The 11,715-nt window shown below is 40.4% G+C and overlaps 1 protein-coding gene and 1 pseudogene across 2 annotated transcripts; one reads left to right on the top strand and one right to left on the bottom strand.

Moving 5' to 3' along the window:
- The first annotated feature begins 2,811 nt into the window (after positions 1-2,811).
- Positions 2,812-6,118, top strand: LOC103982714 (eukaryotic translation initiation factor 4B3). The gene is made up of 2 exons (XM_009399708.3): positions 2,812-4,092; positions 5,727-6,118. The coding sequence occupies exons 1-2, from the start codon at positions 2,897-2,899 to the stop codon at positions 5,761-5,763; spliced, it is 1,233 nt and encodes a 410-aa protein (XP_009397983.2). The 5' UTR covers positions 2,812-2,896; the 3' UTR covers positions 5,764-6,118.
- Positions 6,119-6,611: 493 nt separating this feature from the next.
- Positions 6,612-11,632, bottom strand: LOC135611034 (probable 4-hydroxy-tetrahydrodipicolinate reductase 1, chloroplastic; annotated as a pseudogene). The gene is made up of 8 exons (XR_010486409.1): positions 11,279-11,632; positions 9,358-9,595; positions 8,842-8,975; positions 8,678-8,752; positions 7,557-7,658; positions 7,062-7,171; positions 6,879-6,966; positions 6,612-6,801 (listed from the first exon to the last, which is right to left on the bottom strand). The product of XR_010486409.1 is annotated as a probable 4-hydroxy-tetrahydrodipicolinate reductase 1, chloroplastic (transcript).
- Between the last annotated feature and the right edge of the window lie 83 nt (positions 11,633-11,715).

The following is an 11,715-nucleotide window of genomic DNA, read 5'->3' as shown; positions in this document are numbered from 1 at the left end:
GCCTTCTAATTGGCGCTTTATGATTGTTAGACACAACCTAAATAGGTTAATTGCTACAACTAATATGAATGAACACACAACCGCTTTACCATTATTGTTTTTATTGACATTTAAAGATTTTTTTGTTCAAGTGCCTAAACAGTTCAGTCAATTGGAGTTTCAGAAAATTAAAATGACTTCAATTATTTATTTATTACAAGAATATATGATATTTTTTCAAAAGACATCTATCTTATTATTATTATTATTATTATTAGGATGAAAGAGAACAAAAGACATCCTCTTTAATTATATGACGATTTCTAAAAAAGAAACTCATGTTTTTCTTCTTGCATAGCCTAATCTTTTTATTTTATTCTCACATGACACTTCTTATTTTCTAAAATATGAGCTTAACGTTACCTCCATCCCACTAGTCACTATCCTCAATGGTTGTTTGTGGCTTACTATTAGTGAATGCCCCACCATCCACGAGGTCTTGTGAGGCTTCTCATTATCGTCTTTGTCGCTTTTATCTTATATTCTTTTCTTCTATTCTCAAGAGAGCATGTGTAGAGCGAGCGTCGAGAGCAAGAGATAAAAAGTAGGATGAGAGCGTTCGAGAGGATGCTCTATGATGTCACCCTGGGGATGCAGATGATGACGCGGACAATGACAAGGAGCCTCACAAGGCCTATGAGTGATGACACCCAAGAATGATGACGGGGCCTTTGTGGGCGGGGTGGAGGCAACTAGAATGATAATGAGAGGCCTTGTGAGGTCTACAAGGATTATGACGAGACCTCCATCGGTGAGATAGAGATGAAGAAAACGATGATGAAACCTTCATGAGTGGCACGAAGGTGGACACTATACGTGTCGAAGCTAAAGATAATCTTATTTCTTAAAATATAAGAGATGAAATAAAACAAAGAGAGCTCGCTCTATAGGAAAAAGTGAAAAATTAAGATACTTTAGAGAATTTCCCTTTAATTATATTATAAAAATATTTATATATTTTAATAATATATATAATAAATAAAAAATATTTAAAAATTATTGTTCGATTAGTTGCCTCACCGACTCAATCAATGTTCTAATGACTCGAGGCTTGTTCCATAAATCCTGGCAATAGGAAATGTGCAGTCGTGCAAGATTTATACGTAAGGCTTGTGGGGCAAAGCGTAGGGAGGAAACCGGTGCCATGGCTTGTGCCAGGGGAGGAAGTGCATGTGGAGACGATGCCACTCTGCTGGGTGCTCAAACAATGGCCAGGAGAATGCCGATGCACGCGTCGCCAACGAGAACGAGAGTTTCCCCGATGCTGCGACGAACGTATGCCTTCCCTCCTCTTTAGACTTGATCACGAGCTTGGACGGCCGCAGCCCGTTCTCGCCGGGGCGAGGCACGTCCAGGGCGTCATGGAGTTGCGGGAAGCACTCGCCCTTGAGCTCGCTCGGGATCTGCACGTTGAAACTCCCCCCTTCTTCGACCGCAGCAGTGGCTTTAGTTTCGGACTCCCCGTTGCTTAATTTGCACTTGATGGCCACACTTAGTCCTGCTTGAATCAAACCAACAACAACTCTTAACTCTCTTGATCGTTCTTTCGGGAACTCTATAATTGTTGATGTACACCTTTGACTGCGTCTTCGGACTTGATGTTGTTCTGCATGCAGTCCAAGCACTGGGTAGTGCCTGCCACTGTGGCGAAACTTGCGGTCATGGGAGCAGCATTGCTGAATCCGCTCAAGAGTAGTATCATCGCGCAGAGCTGCAGCAGAAGGCATCGAGGAAGCGGCAAAGCCTCCACAAGGGAACTCGAGAAGAAGGAAGAGAAGAATAAGTAACTGCTGCTACCTTCTTCTTCTTCTTCTCCTTTGGATTGTCGACAACACATTCCCACCAAACCTGGCAACGGTTTAGTTAATGGCTAGACAAGTGGTGAGTGAAATAGGCTGAGAAGGTTAGCTCCAGATTCCACCTGATATGGTTTGTCATCAATTCATGTCCATTAAGATCCATTCCTTTTAATTAGTGCGCTGCTTTGTCCGTAGACTTCCACTGTTGGAGAACTGAAAGAATGAATCAAGCTCGTCTATTGCAACAGATAAATGGAAGCATTTCCTTTGATGAATAAAGGTTGTCGAAGCTACTTGCCCTCATGTATGATGAATGGAGAAGCACCAGATTTCTTTTTCTTTTTTCCTTTAGAAAAATATAACTTTATGCCTCCATGCATGTATGGATGGATGAGAATTGAGAATATATATATATATATATATATACAAAGTTTAGCACTACTAATCATGATTAGTACTCAATATTATAAAATTTAAAATATAAATAAATATATCCCTCGCGTTAGTAAATTCTAATCACCACCATAGCAATTTTGGGTAGAAATTTTTAGAATAGTAATGACAACTAAAATATTTAGCAAATTGATGAAAGATTAATTATAAGTGTATAGATAAGCTCTAAAATTTCCGTGCTAAATTAAAATCTAGAGGTGTAATGGCTTTCTATTGATTCAGATACATTTAATTTGCATATGAAAAGGATTGGGATATCATTAATTCCAACAATGCCGACTTAGTTCCAACTGCGAACACGCGCTCGGAATCCGATCCCAAGTCATCACCGTTGCCGCTCACTCTCGTGTGCAACACGCAATGCTTTCCATTGATTCTACGTATGGGTCCCACAATCATCTGCGTGGGATCCGCATAGCGAACCAATGGAGTATAAACTTGTAGTGTTTGGTCTCTCTGGAGAGACACAGGAGACGCAACGCTTCCTGCTTCCTTACGCTTCTCTATATTATGCGAAGCACAGCGCATGCGTACCAGTATGCCCGAGTCCATCGTTTCGCAGCCGCCACCAACGCATCGTTCATAGCCTTCACGGAAGGAGGGCGATGGCGTCTTCGGGGTCGGCGTGGGCGAAACCGATCTCTTGGGCGTTGGACGCCGAGCAGCACGAGGCCGCCATGGCCGTCGCCAAGGACGACTCCTCCTCCACATCCGACGCCTCAGACCAGCAGCAGCGGGACTTCCCTTCCCTCGCCGCCGCCACCAAAGGCTCCAAGAAGAAGAAGAAGGCGCAGAGCATGTCCCTCGCCGAGTTCACCACCGGCAAGCCCGTCTCCCACAATTCTTCTGCTCGCCTTGCCTTCTCCTCCTCCTCCGCGGGCCTCACCCCCGACGAGCTCCTCCTCCTCCCCACCGGCCCCCGCGAGCGCTCCGCCGAGGAGCTCGAACGCTCCTCTTTCCGCGGCTTCGGCCAGTCCTACGGCGGCGCCCGCGGCCGGGCCGCCGCATCCGGGGAGGACCCCAACCCCTCCCGCTGGGGCTCGGCCAGGCCTTCTGACGAGCCGAGGAGGGGTGGTTTCGGCGGATCTGGCGGTGGATCCGACAGGGATCTGGGGCCGTCCCGTGCCGATGAGGTCGATGACTGGGGATCGGCGAAGAAATCCATGGTTCCAGAGAGGAGGGAGAGGGGAGGAGCAGGGGGCTTCTTTGAGTCTCAGTCCAAGGCGGACGAATCGGACAGCTGGATCTCGAGCAAGAGAACTGCGCCGCCGGCAGACGGCCGGAGGTTCGGTAGCGGCGGCGGTTTCGATGGACCCAGGGAAGGGAGGGGTGGTTTCGACATGTTCACCAAAGAGGGATCCAACGGAGGAGGCGCTGATTCCGAAACATGGGGGAGAAAAAAGGATGTCGCAGGTTCTGATGCATGGAGGAGGGAGGAGGAAAAAGGCAGCGATGGAAGGCGTAGGCTTGTGCTGCAGCCCCGCTCGCTGCTGTTGTCCAATGGAATCAACGGGGAACCGGCCCATGGAGAGCAGGACAAAGGAGCAACGGAGAAGAAGACCAAGGGTTCGAACCCCTTTGGAGAGGCTCGTCCACGAGAAGAGGTATTAGCAGAAAAGGGGCAGGACTGGAAGAAGATCGATGAGAAGTTGGAAACCAGGAAGATCGGCGATGCTCCGCCAGAAAGGTCTTCGTTTGGCAAGAAGGTTTATGGGGCAGCAAATGGGTCTCAAAGGTCGCCTGAGGGCCGCACAGACAGGGCTTGGAGGAACCCCGACGCAGCTGCGGCATCAACTCCAAGGTCTGATCTTTAGCTCTTCTCTCACCTGTTGTTTGAATCTATAACTGCTTTTTTGCTGGATATGCAATTGCTGATACTTATAATTTGTTCTCATTTATTTTGTTTTAGTTGACCTGTGATATGATTTGCCCTTGAAAAGAGTACATTACAACGTATCATTTGACTCTTCACGATATTAAACTTTAAAATAAGGTTTGAAATATTAAACTGTATCGGTGGGTACGGTACAATACTGTATACTGAGCGGTATACCGCTTGGTATAATATATACATATACATATGCATATATATAATTCGATGACGTTGCCTCTCTTTTCTTCTCAAACAGGGCGACGTCGTCTTGTATATATATATAATATTTATATATAAAAATATTTTTTTATATATAATATTTTTATAAAAGGCAACGTCGTTGAGACGACACGACGTTGCCTTTAATATATATATATATATATATTTCCTTCTCTCACACGGGATGAAGTGACGTCACTTTTAAAAAAAAAAAAATATATATATATATATATATATATATATATATATATCGTTCGGTAACGGGCGATCCATGTACCGGTCAACTGACGGACTGATACGTATCGCTCAGTACGAACTATATTATTCGAAACTGTATACCTTGCTTTAAAATAGTAACATGACTCATTAAATTTTAATACAATTTTCTTGTTTCTACGAACTATAATGTTATAGTGAAATTGTTAGAATGATTTGAGGACCTCTCATTCATTGCATAAAGTTATCAATGTCATTTCTCATGAATTGGCAAAGATAATTGAATCATTTACTTCTTGCTGGCATTGAGAATCTTTGCTTCACAATTTTTGCGTTTTTATTTGATGTTCTAAATTCTCTCTTTTCTACGTTCATGAGCAAAGCTAACTAAAATCAGGCATAAAAATCTTGACATCGAACCTAAAATCTTTGTTGTTATGGTTGAAATTGGAGTGAACTTTAGCGAGCTACAAGCAATCTGCTTGCCGTTAAAATGGTTTATTGTCAATTGTTATCAAAAGTAAATTTTAGTCTCTGTTCTAAGGGTCACATATTTAGGCACTACCACTAGGGTGATCTCATTAAGTTTGACTTACTATCTCATCGGCCACTAGTTCAGAATGATTCTCCAAATTTGACTTTTTGAAATAGACTATGCAAAATAAATGGCTGGATTATGCTCAAGTTGATTAGACCCTGACTGATCTAAGACATGGTCTTTGTGTGTTCTGATTGATCTTTTACGGGCTAAACCAAAACAGTCTGACCTGTTGCCAACAACTGGCATACTTGTTAAACTATATCCCTGTTACTCTGTTCCCTCAATGCCGAGGCATGGTGTTTGAAACTCTAACCTCTGTTGATGCTTTTTAGTTGCTTCCACTCTTCATATCACCGAAATTTTATTGTTTGCTCTGTTGTGGTTACAAGCTTTTGCAAATTTGCATGCATAGCTGTGCTTCCATGCCAAACACCTGCTGGCTTGTGTGTAATCTTTATTCCTATTGCCTTCTCATATCTACTCGATATATCTACTTTGTGATTGCATCACACCATGAAAGCTTATCTTTTGAATTGTCTGTTCACTTTTTTCAACCTCTTACTGTTTCTGCAATTTCTAATTACAGGGAAGACAAGATTGAGAACACAGCACCTGAAATTTGAAAGCTATACAAACGATGGCCTCAGAAATACAGATTCATCCAATTGATGGGCCATCCAGTGATTGGAAACTTCTACACGACGAGACAATTTTGTTAGATAAGTTTCTTAGCGTGTTACTTGTTAGTTGCAGAGTGAGGATAGTGCGTCTGTATCTAAGGTCGCGACTGCATTTTTGTAAGGTTCTTTGTGCTATGGAGGATTTTGTTTTTAATATTTGATAGCATCATTTGACATATTCTAAGAATGTCATCTGTCTTTGATTCCAAATTGTAGTTGAATGTCAACATTTGTGCTCTCTGAGCCTGACCATGTGACATTCCAGATAATTTCATGCTATTAAAATCTATTTCAGCTAGCTTTGCTGCTTAATACTGATGCATCTTTTACTGACGTATATGCTTATTGGCTTTGCTTGGAGGAAGATGGTATACTATGTCCTTATCAAGATTAGATTGTGTGTAAATGTGGATCAAGTTATCATAATCAGACTTTGCTAGTCATGAAATGCATGAAATGTATAGAGAGTGGATTAGATGTTACATATTTGTCTGATGGTTTGCTTGTTCCAGTGTTCTTAATTGCTCGCCAGTTTGCTAAACGTTGTGCCTTACCCACCTATCGGTGGCAGATGGTATCTAACAGTTAGGACATGAATCGGTAGCAGATGGAAGAAAATGATGTATAATGGCACTGCAATAGTCCAGTTTCCATAATAAGCTGGTTTGAGATCACGAACAAACCTGTTGTTTCTGTTCTTTACCCAAGAAGTTGTCGGATTGGCTGATCATAAACAAACTTGCAGTGTTGGAACCAAGAACATCAGGTATGAACAATGGGAATCTGAAATGGATCTGCAGATAAAATCTCAGTTATCATCAATTTCCAAGTCCTGTTGATCCAATCTAAACTTCAGATACAAGACTAACTTTAAGACCCAAACTGCAAATACAGCTCACGGCCAAAAATTTATCATCGCATGTTTCCTTCTCGCAAGACATCGATCATGTCATATATTCTTTTGTCAGCCTTGGACTGGACCTGCATTGATGCAACAATATCAGAATAAAACCAAAATGAGGACTTAATATCTTAAGATATGGAAAAAGCAATAAGACCTTCTTGAACAGAAAAATGGCAGCATCAATGGTTCCCTCGGCATAGATAGAGCGACCACAGACGTTATGCTGGAACTCAAAAGAAACTCTGCTCCAAGAACCAAATATGAAACACATTATGCAAATGGAGTTGGAGAAGCACTTCAGAATGTAACTGCTTGAGTCACAGGAAGATTTTATTACGTTTCATCAGGTGATGTGAGATGATACATGTGAAATGCATGACCAGAGAGGTGCTCTTCGGGGACACCCACCATCTCAAGTTGCTTCTTAGGGTCTCTGATCTGTTTAATCTGTTAACCACAGAGTGTATCAAATACATGTCAGCTAGAACCATGACACTTGCTGTCAGATGTGCTGGAAAGAGTCGTCTACAAGTTTAGAAAAACAGTTTTCAGGAAAGCTTGGAAAGAGATGGGTAAAAGATATTATGTCCATGAATTATGTATCTAAAGTTTTCAATAAAACATACATCAAAGCTTAAATATGGAAGAAAAGTTTAATTCAGCCACAAAACAAGTGCTTCAATTCAGAACACTGATTTGCTTCTCTAAAGTGCACTGAGTGTAACCAGCAACTAACACTTTGATCAAAGCATGAATCACAAAGTATGTAGACCCTTATATTAATGTGTGTCTACTGTCCAACTAAAAAAGACGATGCTTCACTATAACTAACCTGCTTCATGTCAAATGTGACACCAAGCTTCTGAAAACATGAAATGACAGCTTTAGCTGTGCCAGAAGTATCCAGTTTGCTCGCTTGGTGCGACTCCATCACCTGTTGATGTGCTAGTTTTAAGATAATTAGTCAAATGTTCTAGATGATGACCACATGCCTCACATCTTGATGACAAACTTAACAAACAGATCCATAATCCCATTATCATTAACTATTTTAGAATTGTGGTTTTTCACAAAGCTTGCATGTCCATAGTGCTTATTGCAATGTCAGAAGCACGAAACATATACTTATTAAAATACAATTGTTGTTTCAATATTTTCAGACAGAGAATTGGCATCAAATTCCATTTTGTATAAAGATACAATTTTTTACTCTTAAATTAACAGTGAAAAAAGGTTATCACAACTTACTGGAAACAAAACTAGAGCAGTTTGATACCCAAATCATGCAGGAGTAAAAAAAAAACATCACTATCACATTTAAATATTTCAAATCAAATATTTCACTGTTGACCATAATCTCCATGCACTTCACAATTTGCAAGCATGGATGCAAATCGAAACATCTCAATAGGGCTTGGCTTGCAAATACTAGAAAACCATCACTGCGAACATCGGGATCTCAAATAATGATCAATATGGTGCATACTGACCAGTATTACAGGTCTGATGATGTATTTTTAATTTTTTTCATTGATACCAGATAGTACATACCAGTGTACTGTCCTTACACCAAATAGCATACCAATCCCATAGATAACAAAAACTAGTACAGTACCAAGATTTATAACCTTCATGAACACATTTCTAAGATGAACAGAAAATCATAATTTACACTGGTTAGCAAATTTAACAATCTCTCTCAACACAGGTGGACTGTGAACTAATTCATTATTTGACAACTTGGTTTGGAAATCTGTTTATAATTATCTTGTGAGTTTTTCTATTAAAAAGGTAAAGTAGAATAAACAAGTCATAACAAATTTGTTTACAATTGTAACAACTTGCACTTTTCCTAGTTAAACATAAGAGAAACTACCCAGTCCTCTTTCTGTCTTAGTGCAATTTTCCTTTGTGCTCTTGGAAATTGTAACAATGTGAAGATTTTACATATACCTCAAGCGTATAGCCCGAAAATGCTCCAGGAAACTGATCGGCCATGATATCCATGGCTGCAAGAAATGCTACAACCTAATAAAACAAGAAAGACTTATTTTTAGGGATTCTACTAAATATAAAAGATTGACAACACATATTTTCAGATAAATTTTGTTAAACACCTGTTTTCCCATTTGCGGAGAGATTACTGCATAAACATTTGCATCTTGGACTGTTTTGTACAACATTTGCCTGTCTCCACCAGTAGTCCCCATAAGAAAAGGGATACCAAGTTTGCAGTAAAGATCAGCATTGACTGCATTATCAAAAAGCAGGTGACATAGTGAGATGAAATCACTCAACTAGTACATAAAATGGAACCATCACAAGAGTCACGAAACAAGAAATAAATGTAACAAAAGACTTCCAGGCCCTCTTAACTCAACAAAAAAGTTCAATTACCACAGCCATAATTCATCCAAGATCAAGCATGTTTCTGTCAGTCAGCTATATGTTCCTTGTGGTATGCCAAAGGCTGATGCAATAATATTGGGCATAATAAAGCTAAAGACTAAAGATTCTATGCTCTAATGAAGAAACGTGTTCTGACTTATGTTCCCATAGGTATCCAGACAAACAGGATTGGAGAGTAGTAACAAAGACATTAACTACTAAAAAAGGAAGTATATAGTATATACCGTTCACAGCATCAGGCACTGTATAATCCACCACAATAACATCAGTGAACTCATGAAAGACAGAAGAAAGAACACTTTCTCTTTCAGATGGACCATGTATTTGAATCTCAGTATTGCCTACTTTTAAAGTTCTACCAGGCTTCTCTAAACTACTGAATGACACAGGAACTAACTGAAGTCCAGCAGAAATCGCTGCTTCTGCAACAGCTCTCCCCATTTTTCCAGTGCATCCATTTACCTGTCCAGAATCATGAGAAGGGAAACCAATCAATCACCAATGTGCATAAGACTTGCTTCCGTCAATGTTTAAGCCTAAAAACTCATATGTTAAGATATTGTGCAAACCAACATGCATATGATCATACTGTTTAAAAAGGCCTAAAATTTGAAGGTAGCAGATAATTCGTATTTCGTAGAAATTTCACCGCAGGTATCTTGAAAAGGAGCAAGTGCAACAGAGGATTTGGTATTGAGGAGAAGAAAATCATTTCAAAAAATCATTCTAATGATTATATGAAGAAAATATAGGATATACTCTATTGGCATGTATTTTCACATGTTGATCCTGAAAACATATTGAATGAAAGCATACTGCAAAATGATCCAGCCACGTCAGATTTTGTAAAGGATCAACTTTATGCAAATTTACCCTCACACGTGAAGGGTTGTTTTCACGATTCAACACCATGATTCTCAAGTTGCAAAAGCAGTCTTATCATCAATGAGGAACACCCTCTATTTTTAATAAACATGAATTAATTAAATAATAATAAATTTAACTGCATAGTTTTATATTACCATAGCAAGGATTTAACTGCAAATTGCGAGCATGGAATAAGATCATAATGTCCCAGAATAGTACATGATTTGGCGCAGGGGTCTATCCTAATGGAACACAAGGTGTGCGTGGATTCTGGAAAGGGGTGTATTATCTTTGGCAATACAGGGCGCTCAGTGCCAATACCTATGCTGGCATAGTACAGGCCAGCATATAGTTAGCAAACCTACAAAATAAGAGCATCCTATCATTGTTAGAGCATGTTGTGCTAATAAATATGTTATATTAAACCAAGTATTGTGTTAACATCTAACATTTTTTTAAGTGATGGAAGCAACAGGAAGCATCTAATGAAGCATGAAGACTTTAATATGATTACAATATCCATGTCAGACAACTTTACTTGATAGATACTCCCCAACATGTTCAATGCTTCAAATCTTACATAGGACAAATGTATCATCTGCATATGTATTGTTAAGGTAGAGCACAAATGTAGGGCATGTATCTCATCGACATTAAAGCTCATGAACAAGATACATATTTGCAAGATGTATGTATCTTACAATCTTGACATAATATTTATGCTAACAACATCCTAAATGTTTTTATATTTGAATTATTTTTCTTAAAGCTTAATCACATGAATGGTATACAACATCTCATAATATACATATATGACATCGTGGATTGTCTGAGCAGCACAACATATATCTTTATATATATAATTACGTAAATATGTGACATACATTCATTGATTGTCACGTCCATACATTATTGAGCTCTATCTTCCCTAAAATTTGACATCCAGACATACTTGTTCCATTTCACTTGTCCGTGTCCATGCACAATAACCAAAATCTTCCGATTGCGAAAACAGTGTAAAAGTTTTACCTTACAACCCTCTAAGTTCTTCATATGAACACAGAGTTACGGCAACCAAAGTTTGCTTCTTTTACAATCAGTCAACCTCAATCGACCAAAACCTTTGAAGGCGTCATCAAATTGAAGGGTAAGGGTCAACTTAAGTTCTTTTAGTGAAATCAACCTAAACTATAGCAATTCCCCATTATAGCTTCGCAGGATATCGGTTTTAGAACCCTTAAACCCTAACCCCGGAGCACAGTTGTTCGACACACATACCAGTACAGGGAAAGAAAGATTTGGAGGCGCGAAGGCGGGGGACATGTTGGGTGACTCGCTCGTGAGCACGGAGACGACGGAAGAGGGTCGCTGGGGGCTTCGTCGAGCTAGGAGTGAGCGCCGGTGCCCGGGGATCGCTAGAGAAAGGGCCGATCTGCGGCCGCAACGAGAACATCTTCGGGGATGCCGGGTTCGCTAGAGAAAAGACAACGTTCTCCGGAAGCAACGAGAACATCTTTGGGGATGCCGGAGGAGGAGGAGGTGGTTTCGGTGTCAGCTTCCGAAGAGAGAGAGAGAGAGAGAGGCCGATTAGGCCTCGAGCGGGGAAGTCGAGTCCACTTGGACCCGGGAACATGTCAAATTTGAGCTCATGTTCGACCCGGGTTAAAACTTCGCCCTTTTAACGAACCCAATCCAAACGTGACTTGTTCCGATTG

The sequence above is a fragment of the Musa acuminata genome, chromosome BXJ2-4, assembly GCF_036884655.1.
Source record: "Musa acuminata AAA Group cultivar baxijiao chromosome BXJ2-4, Cavendish_Baxijiao_AAA, whole genome shotgun sequence".
In the NCBI taxonomy this organism is placed as follows: Eukaryota; Viridiplantae; Streptophyta; class Magnoliopsida; order Zingiberales; family Musaceae; genus Musa; species Musa acuminata.
The sequence above is the reverse complement of the archived record's forward strand: the minus strand, read 5'-3'. Positions and strand labels throughout refer to the sequence as shown.

Coding starts and splice junctions, on each gene's coding strand:
- LOC103982714 (XM_009399708.3), top strand. CDS start 2,897: ATGGCGTCTTCGGGGTCGGCGTGGGCGAAACCGATCTCTTGGGCGTTG. Junction 4,093..5,726: donor GCTGCGGCATCAACTCCAAG/GTCTGATCTTTA, acceptor TTCTAATTACAG/GGAAGACAAGATTGAGAACA.